The sequence below is a fragment of the Microcaecilia unicolor genome, chromosome 3 (assembly GCF_901765095.1).
Source record: "Microcaecilia unicolor chromosome 3, aMicUni1.1, whole genome shotgun sequence".
Taxonomy (NCBI): domain Eukaryota; kingdom Metazoa; phylum Chordata; class Amphibia; order Gymnophiona; family Siphonopidae; genus Microcaecilia; species Microcaecilia unicolor.
Genome location: NC_044033.1, coordinates 187,039,593 through 187,063,459, shown reverse-complemented (window position 1 = coordinate 187,063,459; position 23,867 = coordinate 187,039,593). Strand labels below are relative to the sequence as shown.

Sequence of the window (23,867 nt, the reverse complement as noted above, 5' to 3'; positions counted from 1 at the left end):
GCTGGAATGTCTCAGGTGGTGAATTATGCCAGGAGCCAGTTGAATCCCTCCCAGATCATGGAGTACTTGGGATCTGGGTTGAAAATGCAAAGGCGTGGTCTTCCTCCTGGAGAGGATCCCAAGCTTCCAGCCTAGAACATGGATTTCTGTGCACAAGCAGCTGCCAGAACATGGGAATACCTGCAACTTTTGGGGTTGATGGCAGGTACTATAGAAGTGGTACCTAGGGCCAGAGAGTACTTGAGATTATTGCGAAAAGCTTTGCTCTCCAGGTGAGATCCTCATTGTCAGGATTTCAAAGTCTGCCTGCTGCTCTCCATTTTCAGCTCATTTGACCTGGGTGGGGGGGGGGAGGATGTTTCTGTTGAACCCCCCCCCCCCCCCTACACACACACACACTGGATAGTGGTCCAATGGATGCCAGCCTGGTGGGCTAGGGAGCACATTGTGAGGGCAAGGTAATGTAGGGCAACTGGTCTTTACAGCAGCCATTGGACACACCTCTTGTTGGGAAAAGAGAGCCAGCTTGACTGCTACAAACCCTTGAAACAGAAATTACATGCTCGCAAAATACCTCTTATTGGTCATATGTACAAAATATAGATAGAGACTTACGAAATGGAGAATATTAGAACCAGAAATGTGCAGACAAATTCTGAACTGGAAACCCCAAGAAGATGGACTCTGCCTGCAGTATAACACCCAATAAATAGAAACAAATACATTTCATTTTGTAGTGTAGAAAATACAAAAATATCAGATTCTGCATGTTCAGATTCCCAAAGCTGGTATATTCAAATTGATAAAACAAAACAACCTTAATTGTCTGGACAGATCAATCTCCATAGCTTGCATTTCCCACATTTTGCAAGGGTTGCAATATGTTCTGTCTGCAGCTTGGGCTTCCACATTATCATAACAGTGTGATTGATACACATACACATTGTCAGGAGCACACATTCATGGCATCCTGCCTTTTTGGCATTTAATCCCTTTTCGTAGTACATCCACAGAAAATGGATCACGTTTCTCGGCACAGCCCTCAAGATTGGCAGATTTTTGTAATGTAGTTCATTGACCTTTTTGCATAATGTGGTCTCTGGTTCAGATTCTGTTAAGCTTTGGTCTCATTTATACTTTAGTTCTGTTTAACTCCACCTTTTAGCTTCACATGTTTTTCACTGTTTTTATATTGCGAGCTACTTTTATTACAACATAAACATGCAACAATTCTTTGTTTTTCATTTCATTTTTACTTTTTTGTTTTTCTCTGCATCGATCAGTTTTTATTTTATGGCCTCAGCAATAACGATTTCAATATGCAACACTGTTTCAGTTAGATTCGGTTCTCTAGGTACTGCTGTTTTTTGGATTCCTTTATAACAACCGCCCTCGTTGGCACAGCTGGTTGCTAGAATTACAGTAATATAGCTCTTGGCACAATTTTTGTTGTAATTAGGTGCCGGCTTTTTACATATAGAAAGTTTAGCACTGGTTTCTTGACCGATAATAACAAAATCAGACACCATACACTCACAGGTTGGGCTTTCTTTTTTTTACTTATGAATTCTCTTTTTTTTGTCTCCAAAATGTTTCTTCACCATTTTCCTACAGCAAGAACTGATGATACCCAAATTCCTTTCTTCCCTTTTGAGAAGTGGTTCTATTTGTGTATTTGTATGCAGTGTTGGTCTTCATTCTGAACCTCTATTTGGAAGAACTGCCTGTTCTTTTTAGCATGTTCATTTATGTCTACAGTTTGATATTGTTATTCATTTACTTTTTATATATATATCTTATTTTTTTATATGTAGTATGATATCTTGAGTCCACAACAAACAGGAAAACACCTCTACGAAAAGTTCAAGGACAGCAGAAGAGTAGAAAGTGCAACACGAGTTTCAAAGCAGGAAGTATTCATCAAAACACCTTTATTGCACCAGAGACCCGCCATGGGGACATGTTTCGGCGGGAGAAAGCGCTTGCCTCATGGGGTCAAAGGTTACACTGTATAAAAACATATAGGATGAACATAATGTAAATTAAAAAGAAATCTCGTAAGCCAGAAAACACTACACATTTTATTTATTTCTGTATTTGTACCCCACATTTTACAATCTAGTTGTTTATATAAGAAATTTATATAAGAAAATAAAAGAACATGACTGCGTATTAAAATGTAAGAACAGATTTAAAATCTAGATGTTTATCCCACGCATTTTTTAATTCCTTCATCGTTTTCATCTCCACCACCTGCGGGAGGGCATTCCAAGTATCCACCACCTTCTCCGTGAAAAAATACTTCCTGACATTTTTCTTGAGTCTGCCCCCCTTCAATCTCATTTCATGTCCTCTAGTTCTACCGCCTTCCCATCTACGGAAAAGGTTCATTTGCGGATTAATACCTTTCAAATATTTGAACGTCTGTATCATATCACCCCTGTTTCTCCTTTCCTCCAGGGTATACATGTTCAGGTCAGCAAGTCTCTCCTCATACATCTTGTAACGCAAATCCCATACCATTCTTGTAGCTTTTCTTTGCACCACTTCAATTCTTTTTTTATCCTTAGCAAGATATGGCCTCCAAAACTGAACACAATACTCCAGGTGGGGCCTCACCAAAGATTTATACAGGGCATCAACACCTCCTTTCTTCTGCTGATCACACCTCTCTCTATACAGCCTCTAATCGTCTCATTTTGCCTCCACCTAACAGGCTCATTATCAAACAACCTGGCAATCTGCCTTCTTGTTTATTGCCCCAAAACTTTGGAATGACCTGCCATCTAAGGTTCATTCTGAGTTGTCTTTTGTTAAATTTAAGCCTTTATTAAAAACCCTTTTTTTTTTTTCATTGTGCATTTGGTGGTCCATTACTGGTACATAAGTTGTGAACTGAAGATGCTCCTGTAACCTGTGAAATATAATGTTATGATTATTTTACAAGTTGATTTTATTTTATCCTGTTTCTTGTCTTCATCTTACCTTTACTTCTATACCTGGTGTTCCTTTACTTATTTTATTTGTTGTTCTTAATTTTACTGTAAACCGCTCTATAAAGTATTTTAATAAACATACTTGGGGAAGGGTTCAAACTGCCTCCTGGCATAAACAGTCAGCCATCTGAGACCTTCCAGCAGTGCTATGACTGACGTGTTCGTCTCCATGGACAAGCCAGTTGTCCAGGAAGGGGTGGACCTGAACCTGTTGTCTGTGAAGAAAGGCTGCCCCTACTAGCAAGCCCTTGGAGAAGGTCCGAGGTGCTGTAGCTAGCCCAAAGGGCATTGCTCTTGAATTGAAAGTGGCTACCCAACAAGCAGTGTGATTCCAGAATGTGACCATGCAGGCATACCTCCATGAGATCAAAGAAAGTGAGAAATTTACCTAGCCTCACCACCATGGTGTTAGACTGCAGGCTTTCCATGCAAAAGTTAGGGACTCATAGGGCCATGTTAACTCCCCTTGAAGTCTAGAATTGGGCAGAATAAGCCCCCCCCCCCCCCCCCCTGCTTTGGGACCACAAAGTAAATAAGAGTACCAGCTCAGCCCCTTCTCCAGGAGGAAACCAGCTCTGTGGTGCCTGGACCATCTTCCTTTTTTGTGGGGGGGGATCCGCAAGGGCCAACCATGAAGGCATCGGGAAGAAGTCTTGCAAACTCCAAGGCATAACCCTGGCTTACCACCTCTAGACTCCACTGGTCTGAGGTAATAAGGGCCCACTCTTGATGGAAGAGGCACAGCCTGCCTCCCAGCACTACCAGCAAGGATCTGGCCTGAACATCCCTGTGAGCTGCTGTAGTTCCGAAACCTGATCCTGAAGGCACCCAGCCAGTCAGGTTTTCAGGATATCCACAATGAACACCCATGAGATAGAGTTGCAAGTAGTGGAAGAAGTATGCACATGAATATTCATTGTGGATATCCTGAAAACCTGACCAGCTGAGGTGCCTCCAGAATCAGGTTTTGGAATCACTAGTTTAAGGTGTCAGTAGAATAATACATAAGGAAAATAATTTTACAACAGCATGACGTGCTAAGGAAAAAAAAAAGTCTACCCACATTTCTATTTTATGAAGACAAGTTGTGTGTTCAGTTCCTTTATACAAAAGGCTACAATAAGCCCCAGCAGTGCACTATAAATTAATAATAAACCATGTGCTCTCACAGAAAGTTGCACTTTCCTTGAATCAGGTGTAGTTAAGTGCCAATCGTTTAACCCTCTGAAAGTACTGAACATGTGATCTGAAGAAAAGAAAAAAAACAGTTGCACATTTTGCATTTAAGTTTTACATTTACTTTGAGTATTGTCACAAACATTCATGCAGGGCTTTTTTTTTAACCTATGATTGAATTGTTGCTAAAAATATGAAATTTTCACCAGAGACACAATCTTGTGACATCTGACGTCTTTTTCCGCCAGGACATATTAAAATATAATTGGGAATCTGTCAAGCCTTCTATTGGTTTGAGTTCGATACTATCTACAACAACGTAAAAGATGAATATAGTGGGATCGTCCAGGATCCACTTAGAAAACCTTAAAAAGTTCACTTTTTCTTTGCCCAATCGGACATTGTACATATATTCTCCTAAAAACAATTTTTTAAAAATGTTGATCTGTCTTTTATACCGTCACTCTACATAAGTGGACTCTTTTTTTAGCCATTTAATATGTTTATTATTATGCTATTGAATATGCCATTTAATATGCTATTAAACGGATGCAAACTAAAACACAGCTGTATGTATCATTTCTCATGCTCATCACACAGACCATCAGGCTTATTTTCGAAAGAGAAGGGTGCCCATCTTCTGACACAAATCGGGAGATGGGCATCCTTCTCTCAGGGTCGCCCAAATCGGCATAGTCGAAAGCCGATTTTGGGTATCCTCAACTGCTTCTCAACGCAGGGACAACCAGTCGGCACCGTAGCGAAGGCGGGACTGGTGCGTGATTAAGAGATGGGCATCCTCAACCGATAATGGAAAAAAGAAGGGCATCCCTGACGAGCACTTGGCCGACTTTACTTGGTCCATTTATTCTTGTGACCAAGCCGCTAAAAGGTGCCCGAAATGACCAGATGACCACTGGAGGGAATCGGGGATGACCTCCCCTTACTCCCCCAGAGGTCACCAACCCCCCTCCCACCCAAAAAAAAATAATTTTGACAGCCTATATGCCAGCCTCAAATGTCATACCCAGCTCCATTACAGCAGTATGCAGGTCTGTGGGTGCAGTGCACTTCAGCCAGGCGGACCCAGGCCCATCCCCCCCACCTATTACACTTGTGGTGGTAAATGTGAGCCCTCCAAAACCCACCACAAACCCACTGTACCCACATCTAGGTGCCCCCCTTCACCCGTACGGGCTATGGTAGTGGTGTACAGTGGTGGGTAGTGGGTTTTGGGGGGCTCAGCACACAAGGTAATGGAGCTATGTTCTTGGGAGCAACTTATGAAGTCCAGTGCAGTGCCCCCTAGGGTGCCCGGTTGGTGTCCTGGCATGTCAGGGGGACCAGTGTACTATGAATGCTGGCTCCTCCCACAACCAAAGGGCTTGCATTTGGTCATTTCTAAGATGGGCGTCCTTAGTTTCCATTATCGCCGAAAATCAGAAACGACCAAGTCTAAGGACGACCGTCTCTACGGACGACCTAAATGTCAAGATTTGGGCGTCCCCGACCATATTATCAAAACGAAAGATTGACGCCCATCTTGTTTCGATAATACGGGTTTCCCCGCCCCTTTGCTGGGACATCCTGCGAGGACGTCCTCAGGAAAACTTGGGCACCCCTTTTGATTATGCCCCTCCATGTCACTCCTCTTCTAATGCCCCAACTATGACCTTCCCCATCTGCTATTTTCCCATTAATTATTCAGCAAAGCTGCACCTGACCACATGTCTCCGCAGGCTGTGGCTGCTGCTTCCTCTGCCAGCCCACCTTCTCCAAAAGAGGAAATTATATTGGAGAAAGTGGGATCGGCCCAGAAGAAGCAGCTGCAGCAGCAGCATGCACAGACCCACAGTCCTATGCAGCTTTGTGGTATATTTACTGCAGCAGAGATGGCAACAGGAGGGAGGGAACCTCTGCTTTCATAGGCACTTCTGTCAGCTCTGCTGGTCACACTCTCTCTAAGATCAATTTCCTGTTCCAGAGGGGGAAGGACCACTAGAGTGGCAGCCTTGCCTATGAAAGCAGAGGTTCCACACTTAAAAAAAAATTACCACTGTTCTTTTCAGGAGAAGCAGCAGTGGTCAGGAGGAGGGGGAAGGGAGTTCAGAGAGATGAGGGAGACCCTGGCTGCAAGGGGGTACAGAGAGAGGAGGGAGATGCTAGTGGGAAGGAAGGGTTAAAGAAAGAGGCTGGCTTCAAGGGGATTCAGAAAGAAGGGAGATGCTGGCTGAAAAAGGTGGGAGAAAGATGGGAGATACAGTGTATATAAAGAGTGGAGAGAAAAGGGGATATGCTGCATGGAAAGGGGGAGCTAGAGGGAGTTGCTAAATGAGAGAAGAGAGGAGAAATTCTGGCTGGAAAGGGGTAGAGAGAGGGAGAGATGCTGCATGGAAAGGGTGGAGAAAGGGAAGATGCTGCATATAGAGGGGGAGATGCTGCATTGAAATATGAAAAGAGGAGAGATGCTGGAGGTAAGAGAGGAGAAATGCTGGTTATATGGGGGACAGGAGATGCCGGATGGAAAGGGGAGTAGAGAGGAGAGATCTGCTTGGAAAGGGGGAGGGAGAGGGGATATGCTGGATGGAAAGGGGAGAGGATAGAGCTAGTAAAAGACTGGGGAATAAGAAAGAGGAAGTGGAATAGAATCTAATCTAATTCATATTTTATATACTGCTATATCCCAGCAAGAGGTAAAAGAAGCTCAAACAAAAATTAGGAACTAATAGTTAAAAACATTTAAAAAACATTAACCATCAAGTTTACCAAATAAAAATGATTTCAACCTCTTCTGCAGGTTCATATCATTTTGATCTAATCGAAGTACACTTTATATTTATTCCAAATAGCAACTGCTTGAACAGTAAACATAGAATCCAACTGAGGGAAAGAGATGGATAGCTGTAGGTAGATGCAGTAAAAATAGGAAAATTGGATAGTAAGAGGCAGAAAAAAAGAAATGGAATAAAGCTGAAAAGAAAAGATCAATGTTGGAGACAGATGTAAGCATAAACATAACGAAGACAGGAGGAGAGAGAAAAGTGATAGACAGAAAACCTGTAAAGAGTTAAGAGAAGACAAAGGAGAGCAGAAACTAAAGACGGAGCTGACACAATTAGAAAACTTAAATGGCCAGACAACAAGGGTACATTTAAAAAAATTATGTTTTATTTTAGAATACATCACAGTTCACATGGCCAACAGGAAGATGCTGGACTGGGGATCTAGGGCCGACTGGGAGCCAAGTGTTAAAGTACCTGCTGTTCTATACCAGGTATGCTGCACTACTTCCCATCCCCCATCTCTCTTTTACTATCAGTCACATGAAGGAATTTCTGGCTTATCACAAACTCTGATAAGGCCTCCTGTTGCTAGGGCAACTCAGCTGCCTGGTATAACTTGTTACAAATGTAATTTACTGAGAAGAGGTGCGGCAAGGACCCAAATTGCAAGCCTCCAACACATATGAAGGACCCAATTGCAAGTCTCCAGCACATATGATGCAGCACCTATGATTGGTCCAGGGTAGAAGAGAAGTGAATGCTCACCACAGGCCTATAAAAGTATGCTGTAGACAAGAAACTCTGAAAAAATAGCCCTGCTGGCAAGAGAGTTTCATATACCACTGCCATTTTTCCGAGGGGGGTGTACGTCCCCCTCCCCCCGTAAGAACTAATTCTTTACAGCTAAGAATCTTTCATTCTTTCTTTCTGCTCTGTGACCTTTGCATGACAGTGAAGAATAAACTTTCCTTCCTCCTTTTTCTCTTTTTCTCTTTTCAGCTGTCCTTTATATAATTAGTCTGATTACTTATAATTACCAGAGCTACTGATGTTAGATTTTGTAAGTTTGTTATTATTTTTCCACAACTTGCTAATGATATCTGATCCTTTGCTGGTGAGTAATAAAATACTTTTTTCTCTAATTCCTGTCTAACTTTTTCTGTGTTCAGAGAATAGCATCCAAACACAGCTACTACACTGCACATAATACCGCAAGTACTATTCTGTTTAATATATTGTATTATTTTAATTTTTTTGGCACATAATTGCCTGGAGTGTACTCAGTGTGCATGATACCATCAGTTAATCAGTACAAAAGTACGAGAGAGAGGCAGCTGGTAGGGGTTCTTCTGTACTGTGTTTAAAAGTGCCTTTGCTGCTAATGTAGGTGTCCTTCCCCCCTCCCCAGAGGTTTTTAACTTGACCCACCCCACCTTAGCCTCCCCAAACAGTTGCGTCACCAACTGCTTATGACTGGTTACCAGTTGCATTCCAGATTCAATATAAAATTTTGGTCTTACGTTTCAAGGATTTGTTCACCGCAGCTCCTTCATATCTCCACTTATTACATTTCATATTACTCTTCGTCCATTGATAAACATTCACAATTTTCACTTGTCTGTTCTCTCTGCAATAAGGCCTCACCTTGAATCCACTCGACAAAATGCTTTTTCACATGATGCATCTTCATTCTGGAACGTGCTTCCCTTTACGCTTACATTCTGAGCGATCATGGTCAAAGTTCAAGGTGGCACTAAAAACATTACTCTTTAACCAAGCTTTTGGAGGCCAGGGTTAGCATGGCTGACGGGTGACTTGCTGCTCGGTGCTCTATGTTTCTCCTTCTCTCACTATCTTTCTTCTGTTTCTATCCTATTTATATTATGAATTACTTTGTTATTTCTGATTTGTATACAACTTTGTTGGCCTGTCTAGAAAGACGGTATATCAAATCCAATAAACATATTATAGGGGGCCCATCTTAATTTTTACACCCAGAGCCCATTCAGTCCTAGCTATGCCACTGACCAGTGGTACTTACTAATTCCTTACCACCGAAAGTCTTTCTTTCCACCCCCACCCCATGAGTTCACTGTTGCTTCCCAAAATCTCAGTAAACCCCATACTGGACAAGTACAGTCCTTAGCAATATGTACTTTAGGATCTTTCTACACCTCATCGCTTACAATATGTACCATATTCACAAGCGTAAACATCAGACACTACCCTTGCACAGACTGTCTAATCTTGTTGATATATATATATATACACACACACACATATTTCACGGAGAGGGTGGTGGATGCTTGGAATGCCCTCCCGCGGGAGGTGGTGGAGATGAAAACGGTAACGGAATTCAAACATGCGTGGGATAAACATAAAGGAATCCTGTGCAGCAGGAATGGATCCTCAGAAGCTTAGCTGAAATTGGGTGGCGGAGCAGGTGGGGGGAAGAGGGGGTGGTGATTGGGAAGAGAGGATAGGGGAGGGCAGACTTATACGGTTTGTACCAGAGCCGGTGATGGGAGATGGGACTGGTGGTTGGGAGGCGGGAAATACTGCTGGGCAGACTTATACGGTCTGTCCCTGAAAAAGACAGGTACAAATTCAAGATATGAGTTTATCTTGGGCAGACTAGATGGACCATGCAGGTCTTTTTCTGCCATCATCTACTATGTTACTATGTTATTTAGGGCTCCTTTTACAAAAGTTGTGCTAGCGATTCCGGTGTGGCAAATGTGACACAAAACCCATTCAATTCATATGGGCTTCGTTGCATTTGCTGTGCCAGAATCGCTAGCATGGCTTTGTAAAAGGAGTCCTTAGTGCACTATTAATGCAATGAATTTTTTAAAATTTTAACTACAATTAAATGTTTTAATCATGATTGAAATTTTTAACTCCTGTCTGTTTCCCAGCATTGCTTTCTTTCCCCTGCCCATCCTATTTCACCTTGGCATAATATAGCAGAGGGAAGGCATTGGTGTCAGTTGCAAGTAGCATGTGTCAACAGTGGTGTAGCCAAGGGTGGGCCCAGGCCCACCAGTAGCAGCACACCTATGATGTGGCCAGCAGAGATTCCCAAGCTGAAAACTCCCAACAACTGTCCCTCCTGCATACCTTATAAATAGCAGATCTTCGCTTGCAGGAAGCAGTGACTGATACATACTGCTTACACCGGCCCCACAGCCTTCCCTCTGACGTATTCCCGCCTATGCGGAAACAGAAAGCTGCATCAGTGGGAAGGATGTGGGGCCTACACAAGTAGTGTGTATTAGTTGCTCCTCACTGCCAGTGAAAATCTGAAATTTAAAAGGTGTGCAGGAGAGGGGGGATATTTGAGAGACCATATGGCATGCAGGCAAGAGAAGAGACCAAGAGGCATATTTTCAAAGCACTTTGGGAGGCTAAGTTCCATAGGTTTCTATGGAACTTTGGGAGGCTAAGTGCTTTGAAAATGAGCCTCCAAATCACCTATGGGATGGGATGGGGTGGGGTTCTTCTGCCCACCCATCTTGGGCCCAGGCCCACCCAAATTGGGTGTCTGGCTATGCCCCTGTGTGGCAATCGCTGCTGGAGACCCTATAAAGAGCCACATAAATGTTAAGAGAAATGCGGTTGGAGGGGATGCTGGACATGTGGAGCAGCAGGAGAGGAGAGAAATGGGTGTCTTTGTGGCAGCAGTAACAGGTTTAGGAGAAGGAGAGCCACTTGGGTATATGTATAGGGGAAGGATGCAGCAGGAGAGAAAAAAGGTAGATACCTGTATGGAGGGGAAGGGGAGCAATGTGCTGTGTAAAGGAAGTGTGTGCAGTGGCGTAGGAAGGGGGCGGTGGGGCGGTCCGCCCCGGGTGCACGCGCTGGGGGGGGGGGGGTGTCGGCTCGCTGGTTCCCTGCTCTTTCTGCCCCGGAACAGGTTACTTCCTGTTCCGGGGCAGAGAAAGCAGGGAAGCAGCAGAGCCAACGCAGCTCCCAGTGACGTGCACTGGGGGCGGATCAGCCCTCCCACTTGCCCCCCGCTGAAAGGTAGGGTGCATTTCGGGGGGGTGCACTCCAGAGGGGGGGCGCACAGCGGCGACCCGTCCCGGGTGTCAGGCACCCTCGCTACAGCACTGAATGTGTGTTTACAAATTTTCATTATTTTCAACAGGTTTAAAAAAATTTCCATGCAGTGCGAATTTACTAGTACCAAGTCATCCAGCCCAGAGGTGCGACTAATCATATGATTAAAATTTTTAATACCACGATTAATTTTGATTAAAATTTTTCATCGGTGCCCACCCGTAATTGAATAGCATATTGTGAAGGATAATCAGTCAAGAGTATCTGTTCAAAAGGATGATTGGGTCAACATTTTAAAAAAAACGGAAAAGCATGTGTCCAAAATGCATGCTGTGATTAAGTGTGATCAATCATGCGATTCAAATTTTTAATTGTTGCCCACTTATTATCTATCTATCTATCTATCGATAGATATATAGATAGATATATATGAAATTCAATGACTTGATTGCCCATGCATTAGGTTTTTAAAAGCTTTTGCTCCTTGGAGAGTACTGAATAATTGAGCTAGACTTTCAGAGTTATCCTGGCCTTATGGGCTCTTATTCATTTAGCAAAAGGGAAGTGCTCAAACATTGCTGTTTATTTCTCCTTAGAACATCTCTGAGATGCTTCCCTGGATCCTGTGCTATTGAAAGTCAGACTCTCTGGAAGATAAATTACAATAAGATCTGTTTTCTAGCTGCCTTCAAATTGCTCACATCATGGACCAACCTTCGAGGTCCTGCAACAGGTAAGAGGGTCTCTGACTCACGAGGGACAGGGGATCAGGAGAAAGGGGGTCTATGGAATCTCTGTTTTTGAATTATAAATGTAGAAGCATGTCTTGATTTCTCTCTAGGGGAAATATGAAGCGTCTGTTTTTTTATTTCATTGTCGGGGGAGGAAGATGTATAAAGATCGTTTGTTTCTTTATCTGGTGTGAGGGAGACTATTCTGATTACTCTCTCCCTTTGTCTACCAAGAAGAGAGAGTCTGTCCTTGATTTCTCTCTATAAGAGACAGGTAAGTGGTCTGTCCCTGATTTTCTAAGGCAAAATTAAGAGTATGTTTTATAACTTAATTTTACACCTAGGATGCTACAGTGTCTATTTTCAGGTTCTTTATGTGGGAAACTGAGGTAGAGCTGGAGGTTAGTTTCTTAGGGAAACACTGAGCTGTAAACTTAGAAAAAAAAATCAATCACAGCTGACAAGAAAACAATGTAAGTGGAAACTACTAAATAGCAGAAAGAGTGTGAATTTGATGAATATGTTGTAATTTTCTATATTAGTTGTCGTCAGTATGATGTGGATGTCTCTCTCCTTCTTGAATGAATAATGGAAATGCAGTAATATGGGAAAGAGGGTACAGTGGGATGAACAGACTGAATCCTCCCTGGTTTTGCAGTCACTTCATGCAGGGTTGCCAGGTGGAAATTTTTTTCCCACCCAAACGAGCCCAAATCCAGCCCAAAACCCGCCCAAACTCAAACCCCGCCCCTGACACCCCCCCCCCCGCGTCATCAACCCTGCCCCGCCGTCATCGGCCCCGCCTCCCCCATCATCGTCCGTCCGTCCCCCCCCCCCGTCATCGGCCCCTGCCCAGAAAGTCACTAACCCCGCCCAAAACGTCACTAACCCCGCCCCCCGCGGCCGAAAAAAACGCCTAAAAAAACACCCAAAAGACACAAAAGAAGCCCAAAAAACTGCAACCCGCCGCGGGCAAAAATTACCCACGGCGAGTCGCGGAAAACCGCCCAATTGGGCGGTAAAACCGCCCACCTGGCAACACTGACTTCATGTGGTAGGCAGGGGGGATGGGCTTTCCTCTTAAGCCCTGCAGTTAGTTGGTCCTACAGGGAGGGCTCTCTTTCTCCATGTAGTCAGTTCATGTTTTAAGGATCAAGGCCAGCACTGAGGGGAAAGGAAAGGTTTTTCTGGAGCCATATGGTAACCCTAGGCAGGGCAATTCCTCAGCGTTACACAGGGCCCCCTTGGCAGTGCCGTAGCGAGGGTGCCTGACACCCGGGGCGGGTCGCCACTGCGCACCCCCCCCCGGGTGCAGGGCACGGTACACCCCCCCGAAATGCACCCCCCCCCCCGAAACGCACCCTTACCTTGCAGTGGAGGGCAGGCGGGAGGGCCGATCCGCCCCCCAGTGCACGTCACTGGGAGCTGCATCGGCTCTGCTACTTCCCTGCTTTCTCTGCCCTGGAACAGGAAGTAACCTGTTCCGGGGCAGAAAGAGCAGGGAACCAGCAAGCCGACACCCCCCCCAGCGGCGTGCACCCGGGGCAGACCGCCCCACCGCCTCCCCCCCCCCCCCCCCCCTTCCTACACCACTGCCCCTTGGTGAAGTTCAATAACATTACTAAGGCAGAGCTTCAAGGACCTGGCACTAGCTAGGCCCTACTCTTTAGTATTGCCCTTGTTTTTTCAAAAGCAAACATGGGCGCTAAAGGCCATTAGCGCTGGATTAGCACCTGCATTTGCCTGTGCCCCAGGATCAGAACCAGCAAGTGCATGTAACAACACCCTCACCGGCTCTGAATGCTAATAGCATGCAAATGTATGCTAAACAGGCACATTTGTATTCCTTCATAATGCTTAGCGGGCAGCACACCAAACAAGGGCGCTGCTGCCGCCGTAAACCCTACACCAGCTCAGAGCTGGCGTTAGGGTTTACAAAGCATTGGGGAGGACTTGGGAGCCCTGTCCTGCATGCCATCTGCATGCTAGCAGAGGCCCCCCAGCCCCCCACATGAGATCTCTGACCCCCCCCCCCCCCCCCGTGCAAGAGACCCTTGACTCCCTCCATGCAAGAGACTGGGCCCCCCCCCAACAGAAGAGGCCTGGAGGTCCAATGGAGTGTTGTCCAGCATCACTCACTCACACCCTCTCTTCCCACTCCCTTCCTCTCACCAGGCTGCAGTCTTTTTTACTCATTCCAAAAGTACAAAGACTAGGGGACATTCAAGGAAGTTACATGGAAATACTTTTAAAACAAATAGGAGGAAATATTTTTTCACTCAATTAATAGTTAAGCTCTGGAACTCTTTGCCAGAGGATGTGGTAACAGTGGTTATCGTATCTGGGTTTAAAAAACGTTTGGACAAGTTCCTGGAAGAAAAGTCCATGGTCTGGTATTGAGACAGACATGGGAAAACAACTGCTTGCCCTGGGATTTGTAGCATGGAATATTGCCATGATTTGGGTTTCTGGCAGGTACTTGTGACCTGGCTTGGCCACTGTTGGAAACAGGATACTGGTCTGACCCAGTATAGCTACTCTTAAGTTCTTCCTTCCGCAGCCACTTTCCCCAAGTCTAACCTTCATTTGTGTTCCAAAAGTCACTGCCAGCAGCAGTAATTCACATATACTGCCCTACCACTGGTCCCAGCATCTTCTTTCTACTGCAGCCCGCCCTCTTTGATGTAACTTCCTGTTTCCTTAGGGGCAGGCTGCAGTAGAGAGAAAATGTCAAGGCTGGCAGCAGGGCAGTGACTTTTGGAATGCAAATGAAGGTTAGACTCGGGGGAAAGGAAGGAGATAGGTCGACCCCGGAGGGGGGGAGAGGAGGGGATGAAAGGAGAGGTGCCGGCCCAGGGTGGAGGGGGAATGGAAGAAGAGATGCCAGGAGAGGGATGTGGCAGCTGAAGCTCCAGAGCGAAGGAGATATGGACTCAGAGGAGGGGAGCGAAATCTGGCAAGATGCTGCTTCCTGAAAAGTGCCACCTGAGGCCACCGCCTCAGTTGGCTTAATTATAGGTCCACCCCTGCATACAATGGGTCTCTACCTGCATATCTATTTCATGCATATTCATTTTTGAGATCCTGGAAACCCAACTGGCTAGTTGTTCCTCCAGGAGAAGGTTGAAGTGCACTGCTGTAGATCTGTCAAGATACCCAGTTCTAAGAGGGAGATTTTAGTCCTGTCCTGGATTTCTGACAACCCTAACCTGATGCAGTATGGAATCTACAGCACTGATCTCAATGCTTGAATCAGGGACTACAAACACGACCCTAAACCGCAGATATAATTTCAAAAGCAGGACTGGCCAAAAAGTTTCCCTCCTGGAACTGGGTAACTTGGCAGCTTTGAAAAGTCCATGTGTGTTAATTTCAAGTTTCTGTTGATAGTGTCCTTTGTGAGAGTCCCTGTGTTGTACTGTATGTACTGACCCCCATATGGCCTTTTTTTCTTCAGAGAAGAATTAACGGAGTTGGAGAATGCCATGGTGACAATCATGAGGGTGTTTCATTTGTACTCCGGGTACCAGTGCAAGCTGAAGAAAGCGGATTTGAGCATGCTTATTAATAAGGAGCTCCCTCAGTTCATCCAGGTGAGACCTGAGTTACCTGCAGACTCTGGCAGACCTAACTACAGAGAGCTTCCAAAACGGATACATCATGTTATGGCTTGGTGCTACGCTATCAGCCCACAAGCTTTCCGCTTCTCTAGATGGGGTTCCAGACCCGGCACTAGCATACCGCGGCCAATATTTGAATTCCACAGGCAGTTTGTTTTAAACACTAGCTGTGGTGTTTAAAATTTTCATATATATTCAGCACAACTGTCCACTGATGCAGCAGAGCTGAAAATATGTATTCCACAGAGACAGGCGCTAGCTATTCAGTTAGCCAGTGATATTCAGCCACTATCTGTAAAGCTATGTGGTTTAAATTAGGACAGCCTTTTCCTAACTTAAACCTCCTAGCTGCCTGCACAACAAGCTGAATATTGCCAACTATCCGTCGAGTTAGCCGAAACGCCCACACTTCGGCCCAGCACTATCTTTGTAGTGCTGAAGTGGCCTATAAGAATTTCAGCGGCACCATCCATATAGTGCTCTGAAAGTTCACGGATAGGGCCAGGATAGAGTACTTATCCAGAGAGTGGCTACCACTATCTGGAGAAGTGCTTTTGAATATCAGGCCAATTGTCTTTGCAACTGGAGCAGACGCCTGTGCTCACTACCTTAGTGCCTAGAGCAGGCCTGAGGGCTTGAGTGCTGTACCATAGGGATGTTCCAGGTCTTCATGAGTTCTGCTTCTTGGAGATCCTTTGCCTCAGACTTGTGTAAGGGCTATATTATTTATCCATATTTAATGTACATATGACAGGAAATGTGAAGGGATTGACACACACCGCCTGCCTAGCTGTTCCCATCTTTGCTTATGCTGTTCCTATACCTTTTTCAGGAAATCCATGACCCCCAGGTCTTGGACCAGCTCATCGCAGATCTGGACATCAATGGAGACTCGGAAATTGATTTCCAGGAGTACTCTACCCTGATTGCTATGGTGACGGCTGCCTGCCAACAGTTCTTTTCCCAGAAAGAAAGCCAGTAGAGTCTACACTTCATCAAAGAAGACTAATGACAGGACTCTTACTGTAATCTCCTCTGTTGGTGGAAGACAAAGAAGAACAGCAACCATAAGAACAGAACAGACAACAGGATTCCACACTGTTCCCCAAACCCAATCACCTTCCATTAAAAACCCATCAAAGAATCTCCAAGGAAGATAGATATCTCGTTACTGAACATGCACCCTCCCCATCCCCACCCCCTGGCACACTCCTCCAGTTCTACCACTCGTATCCTAAAGCCAAGACTCCTCCAGGGACACTCATCTGCCTCTCCCTCACTCCATAGAGCCAAGACTTCCCTAGGCACACCCTTCTACTCCCCCAGGCACACCCCTCTACCTCTCTCCTTAGAGCCATAATTTTCCCAGGCACACTCTTCTACCTCTTTCCTTAGAGCCATGACGCCCCTAGGCACACCTCTCTACCTCTTTCCTTAGAGCTGTGACTCCCCCAGGCACACTCACTCTCCTTCTCTCATTTGTACCAAGGCTGTCACTGATTTACCTCATCCTCCCTTCTCTGTCCAGTTCTTCAGTCTTAACAGATAGTGTCTGTACATTTCACTTCCTGACTTTCAGGATCATTTCTTAGCCATTGATTAAAATGATGTTGCTGAAGATGGAGTCAGCTGTGCTTCCCAACCTTAACCTAGGGCATTTTTAACCACTTATGGGCCCTGGGTAAACTTCTGGAGATAGAACCCCTTTTTTTCATTTTGCCTCTGAATCACCATAATCTTTTTTTTCTCTGTCATATCAAACATCTTGGGATAGAGATGTACCCAATCTCGAAGACAAAAACACAAGAGGCAAGTGCAGCACAAAAAGCTAGGGAAAAGGGAAGAGTGCACACTAAAAAAATTAAAAAATGAAGCTCTGTGTTAAAAAAAAGTGTATTTATTGACTTTAGGTGATCATATAAAACCCAACATGATTCACTGATAGGCTGCATCAGGGGTTGATGAGCAAACTAAAAACATATATAACTAAAACAAAACCCTGATTAAAACATGAGGTACCCGGTCAAAAAAGCCCCCCCCCCCAAAAAAAAAAAAAAAATAGCCCCCAATATAACAGGCACTGTCAAAACAGCCTGCCCACAATCTGGACCCTGACAAATTAGCCCCCCCCCCCCACCCCGACAAAATGACCTGATCAGGCTGCCCAGAATATGACCACTGACAAAGTAGTCCAAACAGTACCTGACAGGGGGAGAACTTACCTTGCAGCACACTGCAAGAGGATCTGCCTTTTACTTGTAGAGGATCCCTGTATTTGAGGAGAACTGATCACCCCCCAGAAGTCTTGTGCCTGCCTTGTCTCTGCCATATCCCGCCTTTGCAATAACAGGAAGTAGCAGTAGAGATAACAGTTCCGGGGGTTGGCTGGTGATAAGTTTTCCTCAAATAGGATCCTTCACAAGTAAAAGTCAGGCGGATCCTCTATACAAGTCAGGCTATATTTTCATGCAGCGTTCCGCAAGATAAGTTCTCCTCTTGTCTAGTACCCTGCTACATACCATTTCACAAACAGGGAGCATAATAGATGCTTTACCCTTGGAACGAAAGGGCTCCTCCTGACTCAGGAGTCACAAGAAAAAGAATATCTCTGCTAACGAAAGTGCCATGAGATTCTATTTCTGTTCTCTGACCTATCGAGTACAGGTTTTATATATTTATATTTACTCAGTTTTCCTCATGGAACAGTCAAACATTACTTTTTTTTTTTGGGGGGGGGGGGCAGCAGAATGACTTTCTATTTGCTTTTTCCATGCTGTCTTTTTGTAAGGTCATCAGTTTTTCCAAGCGTTCCCCTCTGCAAAGCATGTCCTTTCTGCAGTTTTTTTTAATCCTTTCTGTTCTTGTCCTAATGGGTCATGTCTCTGCTTCTCAGATCACTTGATAGTTTTGTCACCATCTGTTGAATTTATTGTTCAAGGGCATCACAGATGCACCCCGTCAATCCTCTGTTAGGGTGATTTTAAAAGGCAATTCTATATGTAGAGCGGTATATAAAGTTCAGAAATAAGCTATTAAAAATTTTCCCTCCAGATGTGCACATAAGCTTGTACACACACAGCATCTACACACATAAATTAATCTAGAACATTGTGTGTGAAAAAAAGCAGATGTAAATATATGCACTTTTTATTTTTGTCAAGGGGCTATTTTGTCAGAGCTATTTTGTCTGGACTGTTATGCCGGGTGCTAAAACATGAATATACATACCAATGATAAATATAGCTAAACAGAGTAAAACATGCATAATAAAGGCATATTTAAATATTTAAAATGCTCCCCCCCCCCCCACCATTTTTAAAAAGATGGAAGGCTGCTTGTATCACCTCCCAAATTAGTACTCACCAACCACCCGCAATTTAGAGAGAGATAAAAGACTATGAGGGCCAGCATATGAGAAAAGCAATTCTTTAATTTCTTTACCAAGTATATTGATACAATTAATATTTTCTCATGGGAGGATACAACTACTGCATAGATATGCTAGCTGTATCTATCACTCCCACATATAGAACTGAGACAGCTATTTTTATACACTTGTATTTAACAATGATTTACAAGCCTTCAATAAGTTATCTTACTCAGGATCATCTAGTCTTCTTTCAATGCCATCTGGTCTCTCTCACCTGTTAAACCACATTCCCATGTCTGTTTATGGTCTCCTCCTTTCCCAGGCCAGTTTGCCTGCAAGAACATCATATCAGATCATAGGTTCCTGGGCCTCACGATTTATGGCCTTTGCCCTTTGACTCTGCTCTAGGGTGCATAACTATGCTTATTATCTATAGTGTTTACTTAGGTGCCAGTAGATTATGAGCTCTGATTAAGTAAAGAGGTCAATTAATAGATACTCAAACACTTAGGCCTGTCAGCCTATATGTTCTGTTAGGCTTTAGCTCTTACTGGCCTTAACCATGGCTCATATTTAATAGTTCATAACTGTACCCATAATATACACCCCCCACATGGCCACATGGTAAGTGCAATCTTACTTCATGGAGGGACACCATTTATTTTTTTGGCCAACCCGCTGCAGTAAAAAGGGCTTCAACACACTGCAAAAACAGCCCCCATTGCTAGTGCAGGACCCCTTTTACCACAGCTTAGTAAAAGGGCCCCTAATTGAAAGTGACTGCTGTGAAGCCCAGGAGTCATTATTAAGATGGACTTGGGAAAATCCATTGCTTAGTTCTAAGATCAGCAGCATAAAATCTGTTTTACTCTTTCAAGTACTTGTGACCTGGATTGGCCACTGTTGGAAACAGGATAGGTGTCTTGTTTGATCCTTGCTCTGTCTCAGTATGGAAAGGCTTATGTTCTTATGTAACTTTGTTAAAACTTAAAATCCTTCACTATGCAATAATTGTATCTACTTTAATGCTCACTCTTTGATTTGGGCATTTACATTCCTGTGATCTTACATTAGGAACAATATGAACAACAATATATATGTTTTATTCTAGGAAGACACTTTGTTATTGAATGGGGATAAATGTCTCTTTTTTGTGGAGAATATATGCTATATAAAGTCATGATATGTTATTATTTCTATGCAAGTTAAATATTTCAATATGCCCTTATTATGCATGTTTTGCTCTGTTTTTATTTCTGTTTTAATGTTGGCATGTGTATTCATATTTTAATCTTTCGTCTGTCCCAGTATAGCAACACATTATTTTTTAGTTTGTGCATCAGCCTGTCAGCGAAACATGTTGGATTCTATGTGATCACCTAAAGTCAAGAAATATAATTTTTTAACACAGAACTCTGCATCTCTGCCTCTTCCACCCCCCACACACATACATGAGTTTCTTAAGCCCCTGTCTCTCCATCCAACATCTCTTTTGCTGCTTCTCCCTCTCTCTCTCTCTCTCTCTCTCTCTCTCTCTCTCTCTCTCTCTCTCTCTTTCTCTCACTTCCCCGGGTCCATCCAGCATCTCTGCCTCTTCCCTTCCCCTCCTCCCCCTCCGATGCCTTACATTCAACAGCTGTAACAATTCAAGCAAACGGCATCTGATGACTCCAGATCTTTCCCGTCCCTTGACTGTGTCCCGCTTGCAGGATGCAGCCAAGGGAAAGGAAAGCCCCAGAGCAGGTCAGAAGCTGCCTGCTTGAATCGTTGCAGCTGCTGAATGTAAGGCATCGTTTCAGCCTCGGGAGGGGAAGAGGCAGAGATGCTGGATGGACCCGGGGAAGTGAGGGGGAGGTAGCAGGAGAGACCCCAAACAGACCCGGGGAATGGAGAGAGAGATGCTGGCATTTCTAGGGAAATGGACAAAAAAATGGCTTTTCTGTTACCAGTTTTGAGGGTCTGATGGTAGCCAGCCTGGCTGTTGAAATACTGGCCAGGCTGGTTGAAAACCAGCCAGCTGGCAACCCTACTGCCTATGCCTCTACTACCTACATGTGACTCCCAGTTGCTTACAGACACTACATTCAAGCAAATCAAGTTCATCTTGGAGCCTTGCAGAGCTGTGTGTGAAAACCCAAGTGGTGGCCAGACAGTGATTGTTATCTGGCAGGAGACAAAACTTTATGTCTGGATCCTGACCTGAGACAAACTGGATATACTGTTTGTATTGAGAGACAGTAGTGCATGCCATAGCCTTGCCGAAGCATGCCACAAGAGGCCAATTCCTGTTTATGCTTATTTTCTTCCTATCTGTTGTGATGTGAACATGATTCTCCTCAACTCCAACACATTAATAAAGTAGTTTATATTCGCCTTTAACCTGCTGTGTGGCTCTATTTATCAGGGCTCCAGGCCCATCTTCATCCACAATCCCACATCCCCCTTCTCATCCTATCCAGTGCACTCCTCCCTCTCTCCAATCTGAGCCCCTTCTGACCCTCTTCTTCTTTGCAAGGGCAATTGGCCACCTGGGGCTCTCCCATCCACTCAGTGCTGCTGGCCCCATCACAGACAGTAAGAGCTGTGCTTGATTGCACATCATCATCTGCTGCCACAGGGTCAGTCTGATGGGATGAGCCCTGAAATCTCACAGATCATTGCCAGACTGGCTCCACAGCATCAGGAGATGAGGTGTATTTACCGTGTTTCCCCGAAAATAAGACACCGTCTTATATTAATTTTTGCCCCCCAAAATGCGCTAGGTCTTATTTTCAGGGGCTGTCTTATTTTTCAGGGAAACATCAGGGTTGGCTCGGGGTTGGCCCGCCTGCTCTCCGTCGCTCCCGGAACTAACCTTAAACACCTCCTTTCACCTTCGCAGCAAGCAACAGCAGGGCAGGCTACTCCTTCCTTCCGTGTCCCGCCCTCGCCTGATGTAACGTTCGTGAGGGCGGGGCACGGAAGGAAGGAGTAGCCTGCCCTGCTGTTGCTTGCTGCGAAGGTGAAAGGAGGCGTTTAAGGTTAGTTCCGGGAGCGACGGAGGGTGGGTGGAGGGGGGGCCCGGCGACCTCGGGTGGGGGGGGGCAGCCTGGGGGCGGCAGCCCTGCTTTCAAACAAAAATTTGCTAGGTCTTACTTTCGGGGGAGGCCTTGTATCTACCAATTCAGGAAAACCTCTACTAGGTCTTATTTTCGGGGGATGTCTTACTTTCGGGGAAACAGGGTAAACAGGACCTGGCCCGATCAGTTGAGGTTGCAGGCCTTTTTTTTTGGCAAGGGGGGATGCTTACCACTTCCTGGCCGCTTTCACTTATGGGTCCTTTGTTATGCAGGGCCTCAGGCAGTTGCCCCTTTTGCCCATAGATAAAAGCAGCTCTGTCTTAACCTGTACAGTTATGAAAGTCATTGAGCAGATACAGGCTATATTGTAAAATCAGGCTGTCCTATCCGCTCACTCCCTGCACACCCTACTCCTCTTTATCCACCATTTTACATAGTGGGAAATACTGAAAGCAGGAAAGTCTCCTGCCCAGTCAAATCGCCCATGCAGGGCTACCCACTGATATTTGGTGGCACTTAACCGGATAATGCCACTGAATATATTATCAGTACTAACCACCTAAGCTGAAACCGGCTATTCAATGGGTGGTCTGGGACAGACTTGGCAGTTAATTGGTTAAATACTGATATTCAGAGTGAGCAGGGTAGCTGAAGTGTTACTTTATTTATTTATTTATTTATTTTATTTTAAATCATTTTTATTAACGGTAACATAGCAGATTCAAATCTCAAGAACTCCACAGATACAATATATCATCATCGTACCTAATATCACCATACAGTTTTATCTTTAAACCAGGAGAGGAGGAATGAAGCTGTGTTAGCACTACCAACAGTGGAACAGGGTTGTGTCAAGTGGTTTTCTGGAAATAAACTGATTAAAGAAAAATTGACTTGGAGAATCTGTCAGTGCCTTCTGGTTTTGTTACTGAACTCCTGATAAAAGACAGATGATATGAAGAAGGAAAAGGAACTGTAACCTCACTGGTTTCCTCTACTATTGTGGAGTAAGCGGATTAGGAAGGCCTTCTGATCATGGCATAGGACTTTGGTTACTCCCTGGGGAGGCAAGCCAAGCAGGCAGGGCCGTGCCAAGGGTCTCTGGTGCCCCCCTGCAGACTATCAGTTGGTGCCCCCCCCCCTCCCCGCTTCTTCATTAGATGTTGCTCTCCTGAGAAAGCACTGTCTTTATAAAGAGGCTTTTCAGTGGGACTTAGCCTATTAAAAACTATTAGCATAATTAGGAATGGCCAGCCCTTGTAACTGCAGAGACCTAAGCTTTGATTATGCATGTTCCTGTCTTTGTTACAGTGGGGGGGGGGGGGGTCTCTTCATCCCATTTACACAGTCTGACCTCCCTGGCTCACTGGGAGCCCAGTCTCTTGGAGACTGCTATACATTGCAAAATAAGATAGCAGATGTAAATTCTCAAAGTGGACATATTCCAAACACTAAAATGGAAATAAAACGATTTTTTTCTACCTTTGTTGGCTGGTGACTTTCTTTTTCTGATCATGCTGGCCCAGTATCTGATTCTGTTGCTGGTATCTGTCCTCTTAACTCTGTTTCCAGGGCTTCCTTTCCACTGTATGTATCCCTCATTGATAAGTCTCTGACTCTAAAGTTTAGCAATTTCATTAAAGCAAAATGTATTTTCAAATATCACAAACTCTCCCTATCCAAGCAGAATGTTTTATATAAAAACAAACACAAAAAAAGCAATCAGATTTTTACTTACCAGATATTCTACACTATACGTCAGCTAAACTTCCTCAGCCAATTAAATGGATTTTAGCTGTAGCTATGATAATTATGTACACATCATTGCAGTCATGCCCTCCTCTCAGTGTACATGCTCAAAAAACAAAAACTTTGAACCACTTACAGATAACAATTACACTATTTATTTTTTATTTCTCCCCAGTTTCACTTGCACACCTGCCTCCAAACCTGTTCTCTTTAATTTGAATGTTGTTCCAGCTCACCCTGAATGAAAGTTGTTCACACACCAAAGCCATAAATAGCTGCTGGTTGTACTCTTTGAAGCAGCTTTAGCAGAGCAGCGTGTCT

General features: G+C 44.6%; 1 protein-coding gene across 1 annotated transcript; it reads left to right on the top strand.

Moving 5' to 3' along the window:
- The first annotated feature begins 138 nt into the window (after positions 1–138).
- Positions 139–16,350, top strand: LOC115464308 (protein S100-B-like). The gene is made up of 3 exons (XM_030194698.1): positions 139–272; positions 15,206–15,341; positions 16,201–16,350. Exons 1-3 carry the CDS (start codon positions 139–141, stop codon positions 16,348–16,350), a joined length of 420 nt encoding a protein of 139 aa, XP_030050558.1.
- The last annotated feature ends 7,517 nt before the right edge of the window (positions 16,351–23,867 follow it).